Source organism: Scyliorhinus canicula, chromosome 19 (genome assembly GCF_902713615.1).
Source record: "Scyliorhinus canicula chromosome 19, sScyCan1.1, whole genome shotgun sequence".
In the NCBI taxonomy this organism is placed as follows: Eukaryota; Metazoa; Chordata; class Chondrichthyes; order Carcharhiniformes; family Scyliorhinidae; genus Scyliorhinus; species Scyliorhinus canicula.
Genome location: NC_052164.1, coordinates 25,742,131 through 25,769,700, shown reverse-complemented (window position 1 = coordinate 25,769,700; position 27,570 = coordinate 25,742,131). Strand labels below are relative to the sequence as shown.

Sequence of the window (27,570 nt, the reverse complement as noted above, 5' to 3'; positions counted from 1 at the left end):
AAATAAATTTAAAAACAAATATTTTTTTAAATGTTCAGTGTGGAGTCTTAGTCACATTTGTGTGGTGAAGTGCAAGATCACCCCTTGTGATAAACGAGATATTTGGATAATGTCTTTGTGATAGCCAGCATGAGGTTTACATGGTGGGAGCAATCACTATCCTCGTGAGTCTCGCAGAATACGAGCTTCTCTGCTAAGTGGGTGGTGAGCCAGGATAGATCATCGTTTAGTTCTACATAAAGTCAGCCAAAGCTGGAACCGATAAAACAGATCCGACTGGGATCTGATGGATATTGCAAATACCTTAAAAGTTTTTTTTTAAAAATACTTTTTACTGAAAACAGTCAAACTCTACTGAAAACTCTCCTGGTGGTCTGCAAAAGTCTTTCAAATTAAAAATCCAGTTTGTCTGCATTCCTCTAACCATTTAAAGATGAAGGAAAGGTACAGTGATCGCATGATGTGAAAAGTGTGGAAAAGTTATACTCTCTTCCAGACAAGAAAGTGAAAGGAAGATTTGATGGAGGTGTTGAAAATCTTAAGGAATTCAATAAAAAGTAATGAAGGACAAACGTCTATCACACGGGAAAGATAATTGATCTGAGCACACCAATTTGAACTATTTGGCAGGAGAACCAGGGGTAATATGAGGAAAGTAATGGGTGTATGGTGAGTTGTTGCATGGATTGCATTTTTCTCAATGGAATTGGAAGCAGCTATTAAAATAAAAGGTGTTGGGTGAATACATGAAGGTTCAGGGCCACGGGGTAAAAGCATGATATGGGGGTCAATTATAAAACTCTTTGGAGAAGCGAGCATATGAGGTATTAATCTTCTTTTTTTGTCCTGTATCACTCTATGATACTATGGACCTGTTTTTGCTCTTAATTTTGATATTCTTTCCCACTGGTTGTTTAAAGATAAGGGTGGGGTGGGAGGGATTGGAGAGAAAATGTATATTTTTATATACAAGCTGAGTTTAGATACTGCCTTCCCTGCACTGGTTTGTCGAGAAGCATGTTGCCGATGAGGATATCTTCCCCACCCTACAGACAGAGAAACACAAAAGGGAGTTTTAAGTAACATCTTCAGAATTATGTGGTGTTTTGATAGAGCAAGCATAAATAAAAGGAAAAATTGTTGCCATTGACATTGCTAATTAGCAAGATGAACAGAGAGGAGAATGAGTTAGCAGGAAGGTTGTTTGAAAGGGTGTGGAAGTAAATTCAACAGTAATTATCAAAAGGGGTTATGGCACAATCTCCCCACCCTAGATAGCATGCATTTTTGTACAAAGGCAATTTTCCCATCTTGACTGTTAGACATCTGAAACTAGGTGTTGGGTAAATACATGAAGAGGGAAATGTTCAGGGCCACGGGGTAAAAGCACGTATAGGGGTCAATTTGAAAACTCTTTGAAGAAGCGAACGTATGACGTACTTATCATCATTTCTGTTCTGTATCACTCTACGATTCTTTGAACCTGTTTTTGCTATTAATTTTGATATTCTTTTCCACTGGTTGTTTAAAGATGGGGCAGAATGGAACGGAGAGACAGACAATGTATTTTTTTAATATACAAGAGTTTAGATATTGTCTTACTCGCATTGCGATTTTGGTCTGCAAAAGTCCTTCAAATTAAAAATCCAGTTTGTCTGCATTCTTGAAACCATTTAAAGGTGAAGGGAGGGTACAGAGATCGCATGATGTGAAAAAGTTATACCAGAAAGCTAAAGGAAGATTTGGTGGAGGTGTTCAAAGTCTTAAGGAACCTGGTAAAAAGTAATGAAGGACAAATAACATTCACACAGGAAAGATAATTGATCTGAGCACACCAATTTGAACTATTCGGCAGAAGATCCAGTGGTGACATGAAGAAAGTAATGGGTATACGGTGAGTTGTTGCATGGATTGCATTCTCAACGGAACTGGAAGCAGCTATTAAAATAAAAGGTGTTAGGTAAATAAATGAAGAGGAAAATATTTGGGGTAAAAGCATGGTATGGGAGTTGTATTGATATGCATAAGCAATTCTGTATGTTGGTACGTTAGACCTCCAAAGCAGGTGGTAGTAGAACGACACCATGAGACTGCGACCTCGTGAGTCTGGGTGAGGAGTTGTCGTGGATAGTTGTGTTTTGAATTAGCTCTCGTTTGAATTAGCTCTCGTATTCTAGTTAACAGTTTGCTGTTCATTTGTAGTATTAGTTTTCTACCCACTTTATTGTAATTTAATAGATCTTAACTAGTCAGAAACTAGGTGTTCTTTGGTGCACTGACTCAATCATTTCAACGCTCAAGAACGTAACGGGTCAATTCGCAAACTCTTTGAAGAAGCGAGCATATGAGGTACTAATCCTTTTTTTTTTGTCCTGTATCACTCTACGATACTATGAACCTGTTTTTGCTCTTAATTTTGATATTCTTTTCCACTGGTTATTTAAAGATGAGGATGGGGTGGGAGGGAATGGAGAGGACATGTATTTTAATACAAGCTGAGTTTAGATGCTGCCTAACCTGCACTGGTTTGTCGAGCAACATAATGCAGATGAGGATATTTAAACCTTTCCCACCCGACAGAGAAGCACAAAAGGGAGTTTTAAGTAACATCTTCAGAATTATGTGCGGTTTTGATAGAGCAAGAATAAATAAAAGGATAAATTGTTGCCACTGTCATTGCTATTGCTAATTAGCAAAGTGAACAGAAGAGGAGAATGTGTTTTTTTTTAGCAGAAAGGTTGTTTGAAAGGGTTTGAAGGTAAATTCAACAGTAATTATCAAAAGGGAACCGGTTATGGCACAATCTCCCCACCCGAGCTAACATGTATTTTTGTGAAAATGCAATTTTCCCACCTTGGGTGTTAGACTCATCTGAAACTAGGTGTTGGGTAAATGCATGAAGAGGAAAATGTTCAGGGCCATGGAGTAAAAGAATGGAATGGGGGTCAATTTGAAAACTCTTTGACGTTTGACTAGAGGCTGCTCACAGTCAAAGGGGGTGAAATTAACTTTCATACGAGTAGCTGCAGCAGGGCTCAGTCCTGGAAGTGTTGGTAGGACAGACAGGCTACAGCTGTGGTTACCCCTCCTATGGGTCTCCACAAGATTTAAAGATGGCTTGGAGGTCTCATAGATGCAAAGCCCCCTCACAGCTCCTGCCCACCCCCCCCCCCCCCCGCCCAGGAGTAACCTGCGACCTAGCACCCTCCAACCCCAACCCCCCTAAGGCTCTACACCACCCCCCCCCCCCCACACACACACACACACACACACACACCCCAACCCCCAGAGCACTAGGGAACACACTCTAATGCATTGACTTTGCATGCCTGTAAATGAAGTGGGCGACTCACCTCCTTACTTCCCCTCAGTAGCCATTGCATCAGATCCCTATTTTTGTAGAGGAGTTCTAAACGATACCCGTGTAACTTCTTGCTGGGATTTGAGGTAACTACCAGGAGGCTCCTGCATTCAACTTCAATCTCGCTTAAGGGAGTTTGTCAGGTGGTGGGGTTCCCCCTGCTGCCGCCGCGTGGGGTCCAGGACAGGGTGCTCTCGGGGGTATGGGTTGGAGAGGGGAGGATCTCGGAAGTGTATCAGGTGATGCAGGAGGTAGACGAGGCCTCAGTGGAGGAGCTGAAAGATAAATGGGAGGAGGAGCTGGGTGAGGAGATTGAGGGGACGTGGGCGGATGCCCTAGAAAGAGTGAACTCCTCCTCTTCGTGTGCGAGGCTTAGCCTCATACAGTTTAAGGTACTGCATAGGGCTCATATATGACCGGGACAAGGATGAGCTGGTTTTTTGGGACCAAGGACAGATGTATTAGGTGCTCGGGAGAGCCCAGCAAACCATGTCCACATGTTCTGGGCATCTCCAGCGCTGGGGGAATTTTGGAAGGGTGTAGCTAGGACGGTATCGAGGGTGTTAGAATCCAGGCTGGGGAATCACAATATTTGGGGTTGCAGTGGAGCCGGGAGTGCAGGAGGCGAAAGAGGCCGGTGTTCTGGCCTTTGCGTCCCTAGTAGCCCGGCGGAGGATTCTTCAGTGGAAGGATGCGAGGCCCCCAAGCGTGGAGGCCTGGGTCAACGATATGGCGGGGTTTATTAAATTGGAGAGGGTAAAATTTGCCCTAAGGGGGTCAGTGCAGGGGTTGTTCAGGAGATGGCGACCATTCCTAGATCTCCTGGCAGAACGGCAACAACCTGGGGGGGGGGGGGGGGGGGGGGGGGGCGGCTTGTCTCTTTGTTTTTGTTTTGGGTTGAATATCTGTTTTTTGCCAATGACGGGCGTTAATTTATTGTTTCTCTTGTATTTACGGCGGGGGGGTTGTTTTTTTGTTCTTAGAATTTTCTGTTATTGTTTTCTTTTTTGTGAAAATGTGAGCATTTGAATAAAAATTATTTTTTTTTAAAAACTTCAATATTGCTAATGAGATTGATATGAATGTAAATTAAACTTAATGGGCTTCTCGCCATTTTTGGGTGAGATCCGGATTTCGCCATCAGGAGCAGGTAGAGTGAATTGCAAAACGGTGCATGAAACTCGTTTTTGACCTTTCCCGCTTGAAAATTGCCACTATGAAGAGAGGTTGGTGAGGCTCATGTTGTTTTCCTCAGAGCAGAGAAGGCTAAGTGGTGATCTCATGAATGGGTACAAAATTATGAGGGGCCAAGACAGGGTAGACAGGAAATAATTGTTTCTTCGAGCTGAGGGGTCAATTATCAGGAAGCATTAAAGTGATTGGCGGAAGGATTGGAGAAGGCATTAGGAAAAGGCTTTTTCACCCAGAGGGTGCTAGATGTCTGGAATCCACTGGCTGTATCGGTGGTTGAGGCTGAAACACTCACCTCGTCTTAAAGGTACCCGGATCTGCACCCAAAGCGCTGCAACCTGCTCAGCTACAGACCATTGCTGGCCCCTCAAACCGTAAAGAAATCAATAAACGGCTTCCACCTCCGGGTGAATTCCTCTGCCAATCCCCTCAACGTGAACTTGACCTCCAGACTCAGGAATTCTGCCAGGTCACTCACCCACACTGCCGCTTTTGGCAGCTCCTAGTCCCGCCACCCTAGCAAGATCCATCTCCAGGCTATCAGGGAGGCAAAGGCCAAAACATCGACCTCTCTCACCCCCTGGAGGCCCGGGTCTTCCGACACCCCGAATATCGCCACCTCTGGACGCGGAACCACCTCCACACCCAACACCTCGGATATCACGTTCGAGAATCCCTGCCAGAATCCCCTCAAACCCGGACCCCCCCTCCCCACATCGCCAACCCCTAACCTCTACCCCTCCAAAGAACCTACTCATCCTCGCCACCTTCATATGAGCCCAACGCACCACTTTAAAATGGATGAGGCTTAACCTCGCACATGAGGACGGGTTTAACTCCGCCCCAGAGTTCTCAGTCCCGCCCCCTTCCCTCCCAGATTTTACTCCCATTTACACTTAATATCCCCCACCAGGGCTCCCACCCACTCCATCAACTCCTTATTGACATCTGACACCTTCTCCTCCCTAATTTTGTCCTTTGACAGTACCTTGTCCTGCAACCCCGGGCGCGGCAGCCAAGGAAAGAATGGCACCTCTTGTGGTGATATGCATCACTGTAAATACACAAGGAGTTAATGTAAATACACATAGACTAGATAGACATTAGAGGGAGCACCAGAGACCTGACACATGGACATTCAACCAATAGGTCAGTAAGATAAGACACGACCAATGGGCATTCACGACACAAGAGGTGACACTACCACAGGAGGGCATTACGTCAACCCATGTATAAGGACACAGCACACATGATCTTTCTCTTTCCAGTGGAGATACTCAGTGAGTACACAGGGTTGATTTGAAACACATCACACCCACCACGTGGATTGTAGCAGACTGGTTCGTCAGTCTGAGTAGCTATAGCAGGATTAACAGGAGAGTCGAATCCAAGTAGGAGAATTGTTAACAGTTTAATAAATGTGTTAAAGCTATCTCCAAGTCTGAACCTTCCTTTGTCATAGCGCACATCAAGGAAGCAGCTTATACTACATCAAGAGCATAACAAAACATCTCTCTCCTTACAAAGCCCTGAACCTGCAGGTACCTAAAGCCATTCCCCATGGCAACTTATACACTTCCTCGAGGTCCTCAAACCCCCCATATTTGCCCCGTGTAAACAAGTGGCTAAAACACCCAATCCCTGCCTGCTGCCACCACCTAAACCTCGCATCCAGCTCCGCACATGCAAACCTATGGTTTGTACAGATCGATGCCCACACCAAGGCACCTTCCAGGCCGAGATGCTGCCTCCACTGTCCGCACACCCTTGGGGCCGACACCACCACTGGGCTCCCCAAGTACCTGGCCGACGAGAACGGCAAGGGCGCCAACAACAAAGTCCTCAAATATATACCCCTACATGATGCCGCCTCCACCGGCAGCCGCACCGACCCCTCCCCACGGCCCATTTGCTAACCATAGCAATATTTGCCACCGAGTAATAGTTCAGCATATTCAGCAACGCCAACCCCTGTTCCAAGAAAGCCCACCTGACCTGCAGGGTCTTCCCCACCCACACAAACCGATTGACCTTCCTAAAAAATGACTTGGGGGACATAGATTGGGTGATTCTGAAATCTGAACAGAAACCTTGGCAGCATTGTCATTTTTACTATCGGAGCCCGCCCTGTCAGCGACAGCAGCAGCACATCCCACCTCTTAAAATTCCCCTTCATCAGCTCCACCAACCAAGCCAGGTTCAGTATATGCAACAGTGCCCAACTTTGCACCACCTGGATACGCCAAATACCTGAAACTCGCCCCAACCACTCTTAACGACAATTCCCCTAGCCTCCTTTCCTGCGCTCTAGCCTCTATCGGGAGCACGTTGCACTTTCCCATATTGAATTTGCATCCTGAAAATGGGCCAATTCCCCCAGGATCTCCATGATGCCTCCGATGCTGCCCACTAGGTCCGAAATATATAATAGTAGCAGGTAATCTGCATACAATGAGTCCCTGAGCTCAAAGTCAACACCCCCCCCCCCCCCCCCCCCCCCACCCCCTGCTCAATCCCTCTCCAGTCCCTCGAAGCCCTAAGTGCCATTGCCAGAGGCTCTATCGCCGAGGCAAATAGCAATGGAGTTAGTGGACACCCCTGCCTCATCCCACTGTGCAATCCGAAGTACCCAAACTCACTTGGTTCGTCCCCACACTCGTGACCGGTGCCTTTATATAGCAGCGGACCCAATCCGCAAATTCCTGCCCGAACCGGAACCGGCCCAGCATTCCAACAAATACGCCCACTCCATCCGATCAATAGCCTTCTCCACGCCCATCGTCACCACTACCTCCACCTCCTGCCCCTCCAAAGGCATCATATTCACATTGAGGAGCTCCTCACATTCACCGACAACTGCCTCCCCTTCACAAAACCTGTCTAACCCTCGCCTATCACCCCCGAGACGCAGTCCTGGATTCACGAAGCCAACATGTTCACCAATAACGTGTGAAGTTAAAACTCACCACTATTCTTAAAATTCCCCCTATACCAAAAAAGGGTCGATATTCTAAATGGTGAACAGGGATTCTCACTCCCTGACTCCGATGCAGGCTTCGGTGGGTGCTATTCAGGGCAAACTATATTTTCAAGTTATCCCCCGGTATAACCCATACCTTCACTGAAGATTTTATCTACTTACCACTTAGTAGCATCAATGTCCTGGGTCCTGCATTGCTAAGTAAGTAAAGTAGACTTTAGGAAAAAAACACTTCTTCAGGTTAAGTAAGTTATTTTATTATTACATATTTTTTTCTTTTAAAAGCTGCAAACACTTTCTTTACAGAAAGGTAAAAAGGTCTTGCGTCTGGATCCTTCCTGTTGGTTTGAAGGGACCTTCAGGTTCACCTTGACAATCAATCATCTTTAAAATCTGGTCTTCTTTAGATGTATTCGCTGGTGAACTCGGTTGCTGTGTCTTATTCTTCCCATGTACTGAGCTGTGAGAGCTGGCTCTGCTGGCTGTCCCCTTCGGGTTTATATTCTCTTTCGAAGAGTTATTAAGTTTTAACAACTTTATTGTAAATGAGCTTGTTTAACTTTGATAGTTTAAAAAGTATCTTTGATGTAAACATTTTAATACAACTAATTATTCATTTTGGGCATAACGTCACCTCTCAGATCTGATTTTAAAAATGCTTTGGTTTCAATAGTTACTTTTATTTCTGTGATTTCGAATCGTTTAATTTTCCAATTGTCCCCAGCTCATAACTTTGCCTTTGATTTTGACTTTAAATTATGTCTCTTGTAGACAGGTCGTCTCCAATTTTCTTTTAATTGACTTGATGTTCGTAGAATTTTACACTTAGAATTGACACCAAATTCGACTGAGCATCATCCATCCTTTCCAGCTGTTTACTAAGAGAGTTTATTTCAATTAAGGTGTGAAACTTTGTTTTTGACTTGAAAGACCTGCCTGCTTTAAACATTCGTCACTTAATTCAATTGAAACTCTCATCCATGCTTTTCCAGATGCTTCCTGAGATAGTTACATTCCATGAAGGTGTGAGCCATTGTTTTAGCTTATTACATGAAACCTGTGTGTTTGCTAAACCTGCTTGTGCGAAAGAATCTGCATTTTATAATCCTGCTCTTTGCAGCTGCTATTAACCTTTTGTGGGATCTTTCCCTGTATCCTGTCAGACCAGATATTGCCAGACTTCCATGTTTCAAATGACACATTTTTCTGTATTTTCAATTACACGTGGCTTCCACGTTCAGCGGTGATATCGGGCGGTATGACCCACATTGCTCTGGATCCTTATCCTTCTTTAAACTCAGGGAGAAGGGAGCCTGCGACAGTGTAGGGGGGCATTGTCCCCTCTCCCTTGCTTCATTATATACCCTCACTATCAGTGGTCCCAGGACCACCCCAAACCTTTTAGAATTCTACTGGGAACCTGCCCGGACCCGGAGCCTTCCCTACCTGCAGCAGTCTCATACTATCCATCACCTCCCTTAGCCCAACTGGAACCCCCAGCCACTAACCCATCCAGGAATTGCCGCATCCCCCCCTCCCTGGGTGGGGATTCCGGCCTATAGAGCCTCCTGTAGAACTCCGCGAACATTCCATTCACCCCCTCTGGGTCCATCACCACCTTTCCCTTATCATCCATAACTTCACCGATCTCCCTTGCCACCTCCTGCGTTCTCAGCTGATGAGTAACATCATACTTGCCTTATCCCCATACTCGTATACCGCCCCTCTGGCCCTCCGCAGCTGCCCCACCACTTTCCCCATAGAAACTAGCCCAAACTTCATTTGGGGTCTCTGTCTCCCCTGCAACAGTCCTGCCTCCGGCGCCTCCGAATGCCTCCTGTCCACCCTCATGATCTCATCCACCAGTCTTGCCCTCCCCCCCCCCCCCCCCCCCCCCTTCCCGGGATACGGCCTTGAGTGCCTCCCACAGCGTGGTGGCTGTGATCTCCACCATGTCGTTCAGCTCCATGTAGCCCCAAATGGCAGCCCTCACCTGCTCACACACCACCTCTTCCACCAGCAATCCATCATCCAGCCTCCACTGTGGGCGCTAGGCCCCCCCTCCAGGCCACCCGTAAATCCACCCAGTGCAGTGAGTGGTCAGAAACCACAATCGTTCGGCCACCCCAGCCAGCAACATCTTGTCCAACAGAAAAAAATCAATCTAGGAGTACTCCCGTGCACATGGGAGAAGTATGAAAACTCCCTTGCCCTCAGCATCCCAAACTTCCATGGATCCAACCGCCCTCCAGGTGATCCATAAACCCCAGCTTCTTTTCCATTGCTGTCGCCCTTGACGTCTTGGGACTCGACTGATTCACACTCGGATCTATGACCGTATTAAAATCCACCCCCCCCCCCCCCCCAAATAATCAACTTATGCAAGTCCCCGGGATCTTCTCCAACACCCGCCTTATAAAATCCACATCATCCCAATTTGTGGCATAAACATGGACAAGAACCATCGGCATCTCCTCCAACGTTCCACTAACCATCACATATCTCACCCCCCCCCCCCCCCCCGGATCGACCACAATTATTCCCACCTCAAATGCAACCAGTTTATTAATCAACACCGCCACCCCCCTCGCCTTCATATCCAGCCCTGAATGTAACACCTGTCCCACCCATCCCTTTCCCAGCCTTGTCTGACTTCACCCCCTTTTTGAAGAGGGCAGCCTTAATCCAATTAAACCCAGCCCTCCTCTTTGCCAGCTCTGCACCCAGATCCTGGTACACCCACAGTTCATTCCCTTCCCTGGTACATTTCCTGGTCTGCCTCTTCCATAGAAGGATCTTCTCCTTGACCAGAAAGCGGTGCCACCATGGCCCTCGGGAATGCCCACCTGCGGCCTCCTCCTCAGCACCCTGTGCGCTCGGTCCACCTCCAGGGGCTGATCAAAGGCCCCCTCCCCCACCAATTTCTCCAGCATCCTTGCCACATACATAGCAACCTCCAAACCACCAATGCCTTTAGGCATCCCAACTATCCTTAAATTTTGTGTGATTCTTCAGATGCTCCCTCAGCGTCTTCTGGCTCTCTCATCACTCCCACCTCCGCCACATACAAGGCCACCTGCTCCTGGTGCCGCCGCCCTTCCCCCGCCGCCGCCTCCTCCACTTTCTGGATTGCCTGACCCTGGGACTCCAGCCTCTGCTCCACTCGCTCAATCCCAGATCTCAGCAGTTCCACCACCTTGGCTAGGGCTTCCAGGGCCTCTTTCCTCTGTTGCAGAAACATGTAATTCAGGAACTCTACAAACTGCTCCGTCGACCATTGGGCAGGCAGCACAGCCACTTTTTGTCCACCACCTTTTTCCTGTGGCACACCATGAAGACTCTCCTGGTCCAGTGGCCCTTTCTTCCTTGCACCACTCCTTGTCCACAGGTCCATCCACCAACTGCACCAGAGTAGTGTTACCTTTCTTCCCCCCCCCCCCCCCGGTACTCCTGTACATTTTACATTTTGCCTCAAATACAACGCCCTTCAGGCAGGAGAAAAAATTTTAAAACCCGCCTTCAGCGGGAGCCATCAAATGTGCGACCACTCCATGGCCGCTATCGGAAGTCCCTGCTCCGTAACATTTCTAACTTAAGGTTTGCTTGCATTGTTTCCTTCAAATATTTAATTATTAGCATTTTTTTTTTCAGTATGCACTCCAACGTTTTTCTCCGGATCATATTGGTGGTGATTTTGGTGCCTGTGATATTCTTTTGCACAAAATTTACTTCACTGAGGAATTTACGTCCTGTCTGGAAAAATAACAAGCACATTGCTAACCTGCACTTAAATCTGGCACCTTCGGAAAAACTAACTTTTCTGTCTCCCTATGGAGGAAGTTGGTAAGGCTTGGTGTATTATATTTATTATTTGAAATTAACCCCATTTTAGAAATGTTTCAATGTATCCTTAATTCTGTCCTTGAAATAACTACGATATTTTATATTGTCTAAATGTTTCACTTTTCCTTTAATTAAATCAGAAAATTGTCAGCAATATGTCTATTGTGGAATGGCATCTTTAAAATCAGTGGCAATCCGCAAGCCCACACCTGCTGCCTGACTATGGTGACCCCCTACCCCTAATCCGCCTCGTGCCTATGAGAAAATGACTTTTCGACAGTCTTTTTTAAAATAAATTTTTAGAGTATCCAATTTTTTTCCAATTAAGGGGCAATTTAGCTTGGCCAATTCACCTACCCTGTGCATCTTTGGATTGTGGGGATGAGGCCCATGCAGGCACGGGGAGAATGTGCAAACTTCACAGACAGTGGCCAGGATTGATCCTGGGTCCTCGGTGCTGTGAGGCAGCAGTGCTAAACACTGCGCCACCGTGCCGCCCCTGCTTTTAGACATGTCATGCATTTCCCCTTAATAAAGTTGCTGAGCTGTGTAGAAATGATGACAAAGGACATCAATCCAAATGTTTTTACTGTAAGACCTTCTGCAGATCTTGCACAACATGCCGAAAGCCACCTGGTGAGAACCCCCGCGCTACCAACCCATCATTTCCTGTGTACAGGACATGGCAACAAGTACATGAATACACATTCTACATCTTCTCCATTTTAGTTGGGATAATCCATACTCGCATGCAAAGGATAAATGTTGAATGCAGTAACAGATATCACAACATCGGAGGATTCTATTCCAATCCCGCTTGACCCAGAGTGGCAACGCAGGTGAAATAAGGGGCAATATTCTCCAGTCCCCAGCCGCATGGTTCTCGGAGATGGAAGATGGCATGCTGTTCGCTAGCGGGATTCTCTGTTCCTGTCACTGTCAATGGAAATTTCTGAAGCCGCCCCACCCTGCCATGAAACCTGCGGACGGCGGGGGTGCAGCCAGAGGGACCAGAGAATCCCACCGCCAGTGAACAGCCGGAGAATTCCGGCCAAGATTTTATTTACAATGCCCAAGGTCCTTGGTTGGTCCCAATAACTGCAGTCATCTGGTTTGTAACTTTAAATTAAGTAAACTTTTATTATTCAAAGTATTATAATGAAACAGACAAAAAATGTAACTGACTATCGAATACCCCTTTCCAACGCCCCCCTTCCCCACACTTCATAACTCGCCCACACTCTACACACATAAGCAACGCAGGGAGGAAAGGGTGGTGGTAAGGGAAATAAAATAAAAGGGTAAGAATCTGTGATGCACTGGGATGATTTCTAGTTTGTGTCTTTCCGGATTTTAGTTTTAAACTCTTGGATATTTATGGAAATAGGCTCTAATCATGGTTTTGAGAGTCTGGTGCTATCTCTCCAAAGTTTCCTGAGTTTGTGGGTGATAGGGGTTCGACTATAGTTGCTTGATACCTAAACTACAAATTATGCCCAAAAAGATTTTAGATATAAAGTTAGAACCTTGGTCAGATTGCACCTCAAGGGTAGTCATAACATGTAAAGAATTGCATTTACTTTTATACTACTACCTCAGCTGTAATTGTTCTTAAAGGTATTGCAAATTTGGGATCCAGGCGCTTCCTGCCTGCACCTAGATGGTTGGCAGTATCAGTGGCTTGAGTGCTATGCATGTGGATAGCAACTAGTCCCTGGGGTTGGCCGCCCTCTGACTATCCGACCCCTTGGGGGTTCCTCCATCCATCTGATGTACCATTGCATGTGTGGTGTGCACCAGATTGAGCCAAGGAGCCTCTTCACCAGCCGAGGTGCATGTCTGTGGCATGGTGAAGGGTGCTGGTGACAGCAGTGATGAAAAGTCGGTGTCGTCCTCGACATGTGCTCCGGGGTGTCACGGGATTGCAGCGGGGGGGGGCGCGGGTCACGTTATGGACCCACCTCATCGCCAGGTGATCATGTAAGACAAGTCACATGGTTAGATTGTAGGTTGTGGGAGGGGTGGCACAGGTGCCTTAGGGACATTGCAATTCATTGGGGCTCACTTGCATGTCCGACACCGACCTCCACCTTGGCAACTGGCCGTCCTCCAACCCTATCAACTGGGTCTAATGCCCTCTGATCTGTGATGAAGGGCCTCGGGTCTGGCCATCTGGTTCACTAATGTCCTGTTGAGAAGGAAATCTGCCATCCTTACCTGTTCTATACATGACTCCAGATCCATAGCAGTTGTGGGCCTTCTCCTGGGGGGACAGATATTGCAGAGTGTGAGAAGCGGGCAGCACATGGAATCCGCAGCCAGTGGCTTGGTGTGTGTTGAACACCCGACCATGGCAGGTGGTCTGTCTGTAGGCAAATGGTGCAGAGTGGGGTTTGATTTACCTATAGTTGTTGGGGGGGCTGCTACACGTGTGTGGGATGGAGTTGGCGCCAGGGGCACCGTGCTGGTGACTCACCCTGGCTGGCCTCAGGTGATCGTGCACTGCTGCCCGGTCCTGGCGTTGAGGGACAGAATAGAATAACAGGAAATTGAACTCCAATCATTGAACCATTCACTTGAGGTTCTCCATAATGATTATTGAACAATTAAAACATTTCCAAGCCTGGTTGCCAAGGATCATAGCAATGGTTACTTAGACCTCAATGTTGAAACGGGGGAGTGGCATGCATATTAAATAATGAATAAATGCATGAAATGTTTTACTTTTTTTTTGTCACTTTGGCTTGAGTCAACTTTAAATCCTCTGCAGGTTACATGGTAAAAATAATTGCAGCTGTAACATTGGGAAACAATGGACTCTATTAGCAGCTTACGATTCAAAAAATATTTTATCCATTGAAAAAAGGAGAAAACTACAGTATGAACAACACAAGAAGAGGTAATGGGTTTTAAATACTGTTCCCTTAAATATTCAAAAGCACAATTGATTTTCCCAGAAGTCAAAGTCTACCCAAAGTAACTCTAATTTAGGATGTAAATTAAAACTCCTTTACCCTACCTCAAGCCTCAGTGCCAAATTCTAATGGATTCTATTCCCTGACCTGTTATTGATGCAAATTTGAGAACATAAGAAACAGAAACAGGTCAATAGTCATTCTATTTGTGCGTGCTCCATTGTTCAATAAGATCATGGCTGTTCTTCTGCCCTATGGGAGGCAGTAACACTGGACTAGTATTCCAGAGACTCGGGTAATGCTCTGGGGACCCACGGCACATGGTGAAATTTGAATTGAATAAAAGTCTGGAATTCCAAGCCTAACGATGACCACGAAACCACTGACGATTGTCCATAATAACCCATCTGGTTCACTAATGTCCTGTAGGGAAGGAAATCTGCCCTCATCTGTTCTCTACATGACTCCAGATCCATAGCAATGTGATTGCCCCTCAAGGCAATTGGGGATGGGCAATAAAGCCAGTGACCGGTTTAGCTCAGTGGGCTAGACAGCTGGTTTATGATGCCGAACAAAGCCAGCAGCGCAGGTTCAACTCCCGTACCAGCTGAGCTTATTCATGAAGGCCCCATCTTCTCGACCTTGCCTCTCGCCTGAGGAGTGGTGATCCTCAGGTTACACTGCCACCAGCCAGCTCTCTCTCTCAAAAGGGAAAGCAGCCTATGGTCATCTGGGACTATGGCAACTTTACCTGACCTTTCATGAAAGAATATTTTTAAAAAGCTACAGAATTTCCCGTGCTGTCCTTCATGTCCAAACATCTTTTGAACTCTGATTTGAATATATTCATTGACTGAGCATCACATCTCTCTATGAAGATGAGAGTTCCAAAGATTTCTATTCATCTCGGTCTTAAACAATCTATCCCTTATTTGAAGACTGTGAATTGTAGCACTGGATCCCAGCAAAGGGAGCTATGCTCCCAGCAATTGCCTTGTTAAACCACTGAAGAATTTTATATGTTTAAACGAGAGAGGCATACTTGCAAACTGGGTAAAATATTAGAGAGCCACTAATAAATCCAAAAGGGAATTCAGGAGAAATGTCTTTATGGAAAGAGTGGCAAGAATGTAGAATTCAGTTCCTCGAGGAGTACGTTTTGCGAATAGCGTAAATGGATTTAACGAGAAGCTCAATCAGTTCATGAGGAACTCGACGTTTAAGGTTTCAAGAAATTAGCTGAAGTTGTGAACATTTAATTTAACGGTGGATTTCTCATTTCTGCATCAGAAGGTGCATCATTCAACTATGGTCTAGATGGTTCTAAGAAATGGGGCTCCAGTGTTCTGAGATGACTCCATGGAATATTATCATCTGCTGGATTGTGGAGTCCATAAAACATACTGGTTGCATAGGACTGACCACCCCATTGTCTGACAGACTGTTACTCAGCCAGAAAATACTTAGGAACAAAGGACATAGAACTTAGGAGCAGGAGTAGGTCATTCGGCCCTTTGAACCTGCTCCACCATTTGGATCGGATTTTGATTTATTGTCACGTGTACCAAGGTACAGTGAAAATTTTTGTTCTGCGTACAGTCCAGACAGATCGTTCCATACTTGAAAAACCTAGGTTAAGGTGGGGTTACTGGTAGAAGGTGGAGGCAAGGGATTAAGTAGATTCTTCTTTCGAAGGGCCGGTGCAAACTCAATGGACCGAATGGCCTCCTTCTGCATTGTAAATTCTATGATTCTATAACCTACATTCTGGAGCGTGACGTGGAGAAGGGTGGTGATAGCTGATACATTGGCAGAATTCCTGGGGTCAGCATTAGGAGGGCTGAGTGGGGCAGAAAGGATATTGGAAAGATTAGCCTCCAACAGGTGCACTGGGTCAGAAACTCAAGCAAAAGAGTAAGATGTGGCAGGTGGAAGCTATGACGAGTACCTCAATGTGATCTCCCATCATGCAAAGAGGCACAAAGAGAAGGTGCAGGCTGATGTAACATGGGAGTGAAGAACGGGAATGGGATAGCAGCAGCAGGAAAGTAAGAATGCTGAAATATTTATTGCAAGGAAATAGAATACAAAAGTAGTGAAGAGTTACTGCAGCTGTACAGGGCCTTGGTGAGACTACACTTAGAGTATTATGAACTACTTTAATCTCCTTATTTGAGAAAGGATATAATTGCAATAGAAGCAGATGATTGAAAATTCACCTGATTCATGCCTGAAAGGTATTATCTTATAAAGAAAGATTGAACAGTTTGGTGTATCCCAGTTGTGATTTTTGTATCTGCACCTCGAGGACTGCAGATGGTCAAGAAGGCAACTCACCCCCACCTCTTGAAGGGCAGCTAGGGATGGGCAGCGTTACACACAACCCGAAAATGAATTTTACAATTTTTAAAAATGTGATGTGATGTCATTGAAACATACAAGATCCTGTCAGAAAGGATGCTGAGAGGATTTTTTTTTAATACTTTCATGGGATGTGGGCGCATTGACTAGACCAGCATTTCTTGCCCTTTTGTTGCCAACCACAATACTGGATCTGGAGTCACATGTAGACCAGATTAGGTAAGGGTGGCAAAATTCCTTTGCTGAAGGACTTCAGTGAATCCGACTGGAGAGCCAAGAACTTGGTGGCACAGTGGTTAGCATTGCTGCCTCACAACGCCAGGGATCCGGGTTCAATTCCAACCTTGGGTGACTGTGGGGTTTGCATGTTCTCCCCATGTCTGCATGGCTTTCCTCTGGGTGCGCCGGTTTTCTCCCATAGTCCAAAGATGTACAGGTTAGGTGGTTTGGCCATATGACATTGCCCCTTATGCCCAAAGATGTTCAAATTAACTGGGGTTATGGGGAGTGGGTCTAGGAAGGGTGATCCTTCGGAGGACGGTGCGTACTCGGTGGGCCGAATGGCGGCCTCCTGCACTGTAGAGATTCTATGGGATGCAATTTAGACTAAGAGACAGAATTGAGAAGAAATATTTTTCTCTCTAGGGTTTTTAATCTATGGAATTCTCTTCCCCAGAAAACAGTGGAGGCTGGATCTTTGAATTTCTTCAAGGCTGAGTTAGTTAGAGTTTTGGTTATTGGGGGTGCAGATAGAAAACTGGAGGTGGGACACAACTAGAATTTCTAAGGACTCAGTGTGGAAATAAAACAAACAAATCTCTTTGAGAGACAGGCTGGGATTTGAACAGGTTTGAGAAGTCTATATTAATTTCTAATGAAAGAATGCTTTTCCACCACAGAATGGATCTATTTTAATGGGTGCTGTTTCATTTTGAGATTAACATCATTTTCACTGTAAATTCAGGTTGATCAGAGGACATTTGTTTCAAGTTATTTTCAGGTGAAAACAAAGTGTATTCACTAAGTGGCAAATATTTAACTATTTCTACACAGAAATGAATCGCCCTTGAAGAATGTAATAATTGCCCAACCCAATTCCCCACTGAGCTATCCTAGCAACGGGGTTGAAGTGATGCCGCTGCAGTCAATTGTCATTCCCGGTGAGAATAACAATTTAATTTTCAGTAAAGCAATGAATGTTATTCATTTGTACTTCATCTTGTTGTATAAAACATATAAAATCTCTTCTTTCAGGATTAGGTGTGTTTGCATCGGAAAGATGGGACTATATGGTATGTACATTCTCTTCGTCTTCCAGGTTTTTTCTTGCCCTGAAAGCACCGACTCCTGTCTGGTGACAATTCCACAACTACTGGTAGCTCCTTCACACCATGTTCAGCAAGGGGCCTCTCTAAATCCAAGAGGGCTTTGTGTGTCACCTAGGCTCGGTGTTAGCACGCAATGTCAGATGATGGTGGGTGAGTCAGTTCTGTTCAGGAATCCGGCTGCATAATCAAAGCTAAAGCTTTGGTGCAGTGTTGACGAGAGTGCTGATTTGTCAGAGGCAGTGCCTTTTGAATCAGATTAGATTCCATTCCTGTTAACTAAAGTCATCGTTGCACCAAATAATGGAATTATCCAATATTTGAATTAATTACATAACTAAAAATGAAGTATGGCAATTCAGTGGTTAAAAAAAATAAAGTAGTCAGTATTAAATTGCCACTCAATCATTATTCACTTTGTATTCCTGCCTGACAAAGCCAAACGATATTTTGTATCATCCCCTTACCTAAAGTTGCTTTTATATTCATCTGAAAAAAAGCAACGTAACAACGTATTGTCTACACAAGGGGGGGTGGGCACGGTAGCATAGTGGTTAGCACTGTTGCATCACAGCGCCAGGGTCCCAGGTTCGATTTCAGGCTTGGGTCAATGTCTGTGCGGAGTCTGCATGTTCTCCCCGCGTCAGCGTGGGTTTCCTCCGGGAGCTCTGGTTTCCTCCCACAAGTCCCGAAACACGTGCTTGTTATGTGAATTGGACATTCTGAATTCTCCCTCAGTGTACCCGAACAGGCACTGGAATGTGGTGACTAGGTGATTTTCACAGTAATCATTGCAGTGTTAATGTAAGCTCACTTATGACAATAATAAAGATTATTATTATTAATTGCATTAAATTACTATAAACAGTATTAACAGCACTTTTATCTGGTATCCTTTGTTAGATTTATCTTTTTTTTATCTAAATTTGTATCTTCCTTCTCCCCTCCCATCTATTAAAATCTGTCTATTGCTCTCCTTTATCTCTGCTTCTTCACTTCTCTCTCGCTCCTCTCCATTTCTGACTATTCAAAGATGTGCAGGTTGGGTGGATTGGCCATGATAAATTGCCCTTAGTGTCCAAAATTCTATGATTAACCTAGGACAAAAGTTCGGCACAACATCGTGGGCCGAAGGGCCTGTTCTGTGCTGTATTTCTCTATCTATCTATCTATCTATCTATCTATGTATTCTGTCTCCTTAAAATTGTGTCAAATTGATATTCTTGGCAATGGAAGATTATAACCAAATCACCCGATGTGACAGAATTGGTATCAAACTCTTGAATCAGGGACATAACACCCCAATTATGCCACTTTGAATAATTTGAAGACCAAATTGGGAAAAAGAAAAATTAAACCCAGGTATCAATCAATGGTGGGATCTACTTGCCTGAGACAAAGCAACTCATAAAAAATAAGGTTAGCTTTTCCTTCCTAGCTAACAGTCGATTTAAGATTATCCATCGGGCACGCAGTGTGGTTCACCTACCTGTGCTAGAAGCTACATTTATTCACACACAGGACCCTGTCCTTTGCAAGCAAAAAGAGACTATCCAGACATTTTCAACTAAACAAAAGCTTGGGAGTCAGCCATTCCCTGGTTCATTCCTCATGGCAATGCCTTTACCAATCAGAATCAACATAACTGGTTTGAAATTAAACAAAATCTTGGCAGTTAACTGTTCCCTGGTGAATTCTCCATGGCAATGCCGCTGCTAATCAGAGATCACTTGCCAACCGATCGCTAACACCCTTTTCTCATGCAGTATAGATTGTTGCTCCCTTTGAGAATTGGTATTCTTGCCTCTTTCTTGACGAGTGCAAGACAAAAAGCTTCAACAGCATTTCTCTTTTTTTCAGTAATACTCAAGCTCTCTATTACCAACCAACAAATTATTATTTGGCAAATTTTGATCTCCATTTCTATGGAAGGATATATTTCATTAGAGGTGGGGTGAAGCGTCACTTGGTTGGATCCTGGGATAATAAGGGTGTCCCATGATGAGAAGCTGAGTAAATTGACCCTATCCTCTCTGAGGTTTAGAAGAATGAAAAATAAAAGATTCTGAAAGGGCTTGAAATAGTATACAGAGCTTCCTCTGGCTCAGGAACTTAGAACACAGGGGCATAGTGGAAGAGTAAGACTTTGATCGTTTAGGACTGGAGAAATCTCTTACTCAGAGTTGTGAATCTTTTGAATTCTCAGCACCAGAGAGTCGAGGATACACCGTTGATGAGAATATTCAAGGTTGACACACAGCTTTTTGTACCTCAAGGAATCGAGGGGCATAGTGAGCAGATGGGAGAGTGGAGTTGAGATGGAAGATCAGCTTTGATTGTCACACTCAAACACATTCACACATCACTGCCGCTCCACAGTTCCTCATAGTTCAGTTCCTCTGGTACGAACTATCAGAGCGTCCACTTGGCCAACCTGCTTAAAAAAAAAAAGACCGTACAGCAAGACCATTCCATTGCAACTTCATCCAATGACGCTTCCAATAATGTATACAAAACTGGACTTCTGAAGGCAGGGAAATATTCATCCTTCTGCGCTCCCTGAGCGCCACCCTTTCAGATGCCTTTCCTCTCCTAGTTCTCCTATGCTACCCCAGTGGCTGCAGCATGGCTGGTAGAAGGCTGCTGACCGTCAGTGGAATAAGCTGCTGATGGCCTTTGGGTAGCACCTCCTGTGCATGGGTGGCAGCCATCTGGGCTGGCTGAAAGATAACCAGAAGGGCACTGTGGGGCAGTAACAGTCTGGGAACACAAATGCTGTCATTCCGAAAGAAGGCAGTAGGTTTGTGCTCCACTGAACCATTGGCACTGCCATGGGTAGCATATCAGGATTCTCACAAATCTGCTGGAGCACAGTTAGCTGCACACCCTTTGAACACGAGTATCCACAGCCTTGATGGCCAGAGTCTGAGGCTGCCCTGCACTGAGCTAGGCTTGAAACAGCAGTTTTCACTGCAGTATTGAGATGTTGGACGAGGTCTGCCTCTGCTGCAGTGGAAGCTGAGGCATAGATTGCTTCACTGCCCCACTGGCTGTCATCTTGACAAGACACAGCCCCATCAGTGCTGTCACAGACTTAGTCATCACCTCACACTGGAAAGGATGGGCTCCAAGCTATACACAAAGTCCAATGCCACGTTGAAGCTGGAGTTTGCCATGCTCCTTGACAATGGCAGTGGACTCTGTGGCATTCCTGCTCTTGTGAGCAATCCCTCGAAAAAGTCCCCAAATTTGTTAACTTCTGAACGGGACCCCAATTTCTTTATGCCCCAGGTAAGGGGCTGGCTCCCCTGCTTTATTCATTGCCCTCAGTTGGTCGCAACAGGGTTAATTTAAAAGGGATCCCTTCCTTCACGGATACTTTTGCTCATTCCATTAATGGCTGTACTGTTGATCTGGTGGCACTTTTGGGTATCTGAAAGTGGAAATATTGTCGGCGAAAGTTCAGGTGAGGGAAAAAGTGTTGGGTAGAAAGCAAGAACTCCAACGTCATACCATCTTAAGTTTGAACTTCGTGTCAGATGGCAGGATGTGGGTGAAGTGGGATTTGAGAAGATAATTGAGGCAGGAATATACGGTCACCCTGGATATCCTTGACAGCACTAGTTGCAACATCCATAACTGCTCCTGCACCAATGATTCAGAGCACCAAAACTTCCAAAGGGCTCAGGTGATGCAACAGTGCATTCCACTGCCATTGCGTTGCTGAACATTTCTGTTACTTGCAATCTTGTATCTCGAGAGGTATCATACAGTGTGTTGCAATCTGTTTGGGTGGTGTACCTGAATAGCTGGGTGTATTTGAAAGCTGAGATATGGGTGTCAGGTTACCAACATGTGTTGCGTGAGGATGAGCTAGAGCATTTGAATGTTGGGCACAAGTTCTGATTGCTGATGGGTAAGTGATGGGATGTGGTACATTGAGTTGGGTGACGTTGCTGGTGTAGTGGTTAGTGTGGCATATTGAGGAAGGAGCTGTGCTCCGAAAGCTAGTGATTTGAAACAAACCAGTTGGACTTTAACCTCGTGTTGTAAGACTTCTTACTGTGCTCACTCCAGTCCAACACCGGCATCACCTCATCATGTTAGGGGCAGCATGGTAGCATGGTGGTTAGCATAAATGCTTCACAGCTCCAGGGTCCCAGGTTCGATTCCCGGCTGGGTCACTGTCTGTGCGGAGTCTGCACGTCCTCCCCGTGTGTGCGTGGGTTTCCTCCGGGTACTCCGGTTTCCTCCCACAGTCCAAAGATGTGCGGGTTAGGTGGATTGGCCATGCTAAATTGCCCGTAGTGTCCTAAAAAAAACAAAACAAAAGTAAGGTTAAGGGGGGGTTGTTGGGTTACGGGTATAGGGTGGATACGTGGGTTTGAGTAGGGTGATCATGGCTCGGCACAACATCGAGGGCCGAAGGGTCTGTGCTGTACTGTTCTATGTTCTATGTTATATACAAAGAAGAGGTTCCCTGATTGGCCCACTAATCAGGGAACTCTTATTCCAATTGGCCAATCTCAAAGGCCTGGTCTAAGTCATTACAGTTAGGAAATGACATTTCAAGATGCAACTCTGACCCTGACCGTCCATGAAAGGTTATTGAACTTTTACTTGCATTGCAAGCCACGCCCATGGAATTTATCTCCAAGGCTCGATGCTCCTATTCCCAAGACAGAGTGTGCCTTGAGCGTCTCCTGACCCTAGTAAATATCCTCCTGGAATAAGGCTTCCAGTGCTATTTCATAGAACCTGAGGCCTTCCCTCTGGCCTGCTGCTCTATTGGTAGTCTTATTCATTCCCTGTGAGACTCGTTGGATGGCACTCTGAGAGAAGGTGAAAACGTAAAGATGGGGTTCAATGTCCCTGGGGTGGAAGCTATAACTGACTGTTGGTCTCTCTCCCTCTCTAATTCCTTACAGATATCACATTATAGAATCATGGACCCTGCAGCATCTGCCCTCGTAGTGCTGGTGGCAGTCCAGGCCGCCAAATGCGGGAGAAGGTGGCGGCAGCAGCGTCGACTCATGCTCGAGGCGGCAGCCTATGTGTAGGGTCCCACCCCACGCCCTGAGAACCCAGACACCCATCCAGCCAGGGAATGACCCAGAGGGGAGAGGCCGGTGATGGGCCAAGGCGAACAGGCGTCGCTGGTCATTTGAGAAGATGTCGACATCATGTTCCCCAGGAGGCTCCGTCTCAACCAGGAGATGGTGCGACACCTGCGCCATGTCCTTTCAGACTTGGCACCACGTGGAGGAGGAGGATACGCACTCCTGGTGGCCGTCAAGGCCATTACAGCCCTGAACTTTTATGCTTCTGGTTCATTCCATGGCTCGAATGGGGGCTTGTGCAGCATTTCACAACCTACAGCCCAACATCGCATCCGTGAAGTCATGGAAACCCTGTATGCCCGGGCATCAGACTATACAAATTTTGAGCTGGACCAAGCCCATGAAGGTGCCCGGGCAGCAGGATTTTCCGCCATCGCCAGGATGCACCAGGTGAAGGCGGTAATAGATGGCACGCATGTCGCCTTGCACACACCAAGGCAACAGGGAGTCCCCTTCATCAAAGGAAGGGGTTCTACTCCCTGAATGTCCTACTCATGTGCAATCACCACCTCTGGATCATGCATGTGTGTGCACGCTTCCCAGGGAGTGTGTTCCTGGAACACTCGAAGATCCCGGCGTCTTCGAGGACCATCCCAGGTTGACGGGTTGGTTCTTGGGGGTTAAGTTGAGTTCTGGCCAATGATGCCAGTACGGAGGCCGGAAATCAATGCAGTGACCCGGTATAACGAGACGCATGTCGGTACTCGTGCCGTCATTGAGCCATGCATCGAACTGCTCAAAATGCGGTTCCGATGCCTCAACTGCTCTGGTGGTGCTCTGCAGTACACGCCACAGAGGGTCACCTGTGATCCACAATCTTCTTAGTCCTCCGTGTTTTGTCGTTATATCTAAGTCCCCAGCATGTACATCGGGGATGGAGGCAGCCTGTTGCTTTCCACGCCTGTGCGCTTTGATGCCCTTCACGTGTGTCCTCTACAGGGCTTGAGGCTGGACGGCCCCAGTGACCTTACCAGTGGCACTTGCCTCGCTGTGCCACCCTGTTCTGCCCGCTGACCAGTGTCAGGAGAGGGGGACTCAGGAGAGCTGGAAACTGCTACCTTCTCCCTGTTGAAAGGCTTCGGGTTGGCCTCTGGCCCTCCCTCCTCCCAGATGGTGCCCGTGGGCCCTGGGGGTCTCCATTGAACAGAGACAGCTGAAGCGATCTCCGGAGGCCCCTGCAACATCTGGCTCTGCCAGCCCTGGCGGCTCCCCATTGTCTGCACCATGATACCGATGCCGTGATTGGCCACTCCTCCGAGATTGGGCCACGCTCCGCAGTGCCTCGGCAAAGTCCACATGCATCTGGGACACTCCCCAGCGACTGAAACATGCTATCGAGGGGCTCAGACATGGTTGTTGCTGACTCAGCCATGCTTTGACACCACCACTCATGACGCTGACATCATGCTGCAGGCTTTCCACTGTGTTCACCACCCGAGCAGTATTGACTTCAGTGCCACACATTGCTGCCGCCATCTCCTGCGCCTTTGGAACTCCTCCAGTCGGCTGTGGACCCGCGAGTGTCGCTGACATTCCCTCTTGAATCTCATGGCCACGTCCTTTCGTCTGCATCAGCTGTGGGAAAACCTGATCCAGAGACCCGACATCTGGCTGGGACCCAAATGTGCCCTGGGATCCAACAGATCTCCGACTGCTGACTCCCTTCGATGTTCCGGCCTCCATCTCCATCTGATTTGTATCATCAACTGTGTGTTGCTCACCAGAATGTGTCCCAGAAGACTGGCCACTACTGTTGTCGAACTGGGTGTGTGGCTTTGGGGGGGGGGGGGGGGGGTCTCTGGGAGGGTTGGGGTGGCCACCACCAATGCACAGATGGGCCGACACCATCTGATGGAGATTCTAATGGAGAATATGTATGTCATCAGTGAGATGGAAGGATAATCTTGTCTGACATGAACAACCCCCTTGAGACAGGTTGGAGGGGCAGTGGATCCTCATCTCAGCGATGCAGGCCAACCTCGCTGTCAGTGACCGCTTTGCCTTCTGTCATTACCGCAATCTACAGGGCCATTCCTCATAGGCGGTGAGGATTCTGATGCCCAGCACACCGCTGCCTGTCTGGGGGTGGCAGGAGGGACCAGTGCCAGGGGGCCGATGCCACCTGTGCAGTTCTGGTTGCCCCTCTGATGCGTCTCCATAATATTTAAGGATGGCTTGATGGCCTCACAGACGCAAAGCTCTCCCGGTGGAGGTCGTTGACCTTCTTACGGCATTGGGCTGTGCCCGCCTGGTAAGGCTGCACAACCAACGGGGCTCGTTTTTTGCATTAAGTGCGGGTGAATACAGGCCATGATCTTGCCATTACAGCAGGTATACAACACCACGCCCAAAATGACACGTAGCCATTTTTCAGGTAAATCGTGCCCTTTGACTGCCACTATCTTTCCCAGGTGCTCAACTGCACAAACACACCATAGAATTCCAGAAATACAGCACCATATTTTATGCATTGAGTGACATTTGCCTGGAGTTACATATCTATTCTCTTGTTATTTAGGTGAAACTAAAAGCTACACAAGGAGTATTTAACACGATTGCTGAAGTCCCTGAAGGTGTGTTAAATGGATTAGGTGGCAAGGAATTAACAGTAACCAGCCCAAGTTTGGAATTCCTCAATATTGTACTCAAATATATTACTTACACAAGCAAAATATATCACATTAATACAGCTGATATTGTTAAGTACAGACCTTCATTTTTTACTTGTTAATGTCATCTCAAATTACCTTTCAATTCAATCCAAACATGAAATTTACCCATTTCCTTGGCAACTTATTCCAATCTTCCTACATGGTGCAGGCAGTCAAAACAATAAGATTTTGACAGTTATTTGCGGCTCACAATGATGGGAGATATTCCTGCTAACAGAATACATCTGCTTGGCCAATCAGAAACTTCACATTCTACTACTCACCCTAACGGAGATTCTGCATCCAGATCTACTCAACCATCCATCTCCATCCCAACTTGGCTTACCTGCTCCTGAAATCCTCATCCATGTCTTTGTTACCTCTGGACCTGGCAACTTCAGTGCATTCCTGGCAAGATTCCCATCTTCCCATAAAATAGATTTCATTCAAAATTCTACTGCCTGAACAGTTCACCATCACCCCAGCAATCGCAGACCCTACAATGGATCCCAGTCCATCAGTGCCTTTAGTTTAATATTTTCATTCTTTCTTTTTATAAATTTAGAGCAAATTCATTTTTTCCAATTAACGGGCAATTTAGCGTGGCCAATCCACCTAACCTGCACATCTTTGGGTTGTTTTTAGTCACACAGGTAGTGGTACTTCCACCTGCCTGAACCCTTTGCTCTTGAATTTATTCCCTAAACTTTGCTGAATCACCGGCTCCCTCCAAGACACTCCTTAAAATCCAATTCTTCAATCGGATTTTTGGTGACCTGCCCTAATATCTCCGTATGGGGCTGGATGTCAAATTCTCTTTGTTGACACTTTTTTAAAAGTACTTTGGGATACTTTGGGATAGCAATGTTGTCCCCTTGTTCAAGAAGGGGAGTAGAGACAACCCTGGTAATTATAGACCTGTGAGCCTTACTTCGGTTGTGGGTAAAATGTTGGAAAAGGTTACAAGAGATAGGGTTTATAATCATCTTAAAAAGAACAAGTAGATTAGCGATAGTCAACACGGTTTTGTGAAGGGTAGGTCATGCCTCACAAACCTTATTGAGTTTTTTGAGAAGGTAAAGCGGTTGATGTGGTGTATATGGATTTCAGTAAGGCGTTTGATAAGGTTCCACACGGTAGGCTATTGCAGAAAATAAGGAAGTATGGGATTGAAGGTGATTTAACGGTTTGGATCAGTAATTGGCTAGCTGAAAGAAGACAGAGGGTGGTGGTTGATGGCAAATGTTCATCCTGGAGTTCAGTTACTAGTGGTGTACCGCAAGGATCTGTTTTGGGGCCACTGCTGTTTGTCATTTTTATAAATGACCTGGAAGAGGGTGTAGAAGGATGGGTTAATAAATTTGCAGATGACACAAAGGTCGGTGGAGTTGTGGATAGTGCTGAAGGATGTTATAGGATACAGAGGGACATAGATAAGCTGCAGAGCTGGGCTGAGAGGTGACAGATGGAGTTTAATGCGGAAAAGTGTGAGGTGGTTCACTTTGGAAGGAGTAACAGGAATGCAGAGTACTGGGCTAATGGCAAGATTCTTGGTAGTGTAGATGAACAGAGAGATCTCGGCATCCAGGTACATAAATCCCTGAAAGTTGCCACCCAGGTTAATAGGGCTGTTAAGAAGGCATATGGTGTGCTAGCCTTTATCAGTAGGGGAATTGAGTTTCGGAGCCACAAGGTTATGCTGCAGCTGTACATAACTCTGGTGCGGCCGCTCCTGGAGTACTGCGTGCAGTTCTGGTCACCACATTATAGGAAGGATGTGGAAGCTTTGGAAAGGGTTCAGAGGAGATTTACTAGGATGTTGC

The 27,570-nt window shown here is 46.3% G+C and overlaps 1 protein-coding gene across 2 annotated transcripts in view; it reads left to right on the top strand.

The window, feature by feature from the left end:
* The first annotated feature begins 367 nt into the window (after window positions 1-367).
* The window catches only part of LOC119954521 (beta-1,4 N-acetylgalactosaminyltransferase 2-like), a 46,091-nt gene continuing 18,888 nt past the window's right edge, over window positions 368-27,570 (top strand). Inside the window, exons 1-7 of one of the 2 annotated variants that reach the window (XM_038779814.1) lie at window positions 368-444; window positions 1,680-1,894; window positions 11,184-11,375; window positions 14,146-14,274; window positions 17,705-17,811; window positions 17,906-17,943; window positions 25,615-25,795. In XM_038779814.1, the coding sequence (XP_038635742.1) occupies window positions 1,872-1,894; window positions 11,184-11,375; window positions 14,146-14,274; window positions 17,705-17,811; window positions 17,906-17,943; window positions 25,615-25,795 (670 nt within the window). In that variant the 5' untranslated portion in view covers window positions 368-444; window positions 1,680-1,871. Of the gene's footprint in view, window positions 445-1,679; window positions 1,895-2,126; window positions 2,350-11,183; window positions 11,376-14,145; window positions 14,275-17,704; window positions 17,812-17,905; window positions 17,944-25,614; window positions 25,796-27,570 lie in introns of those variants that run through there. The other variant, XM_038779815.1, reaches the window with a different exon arrangement.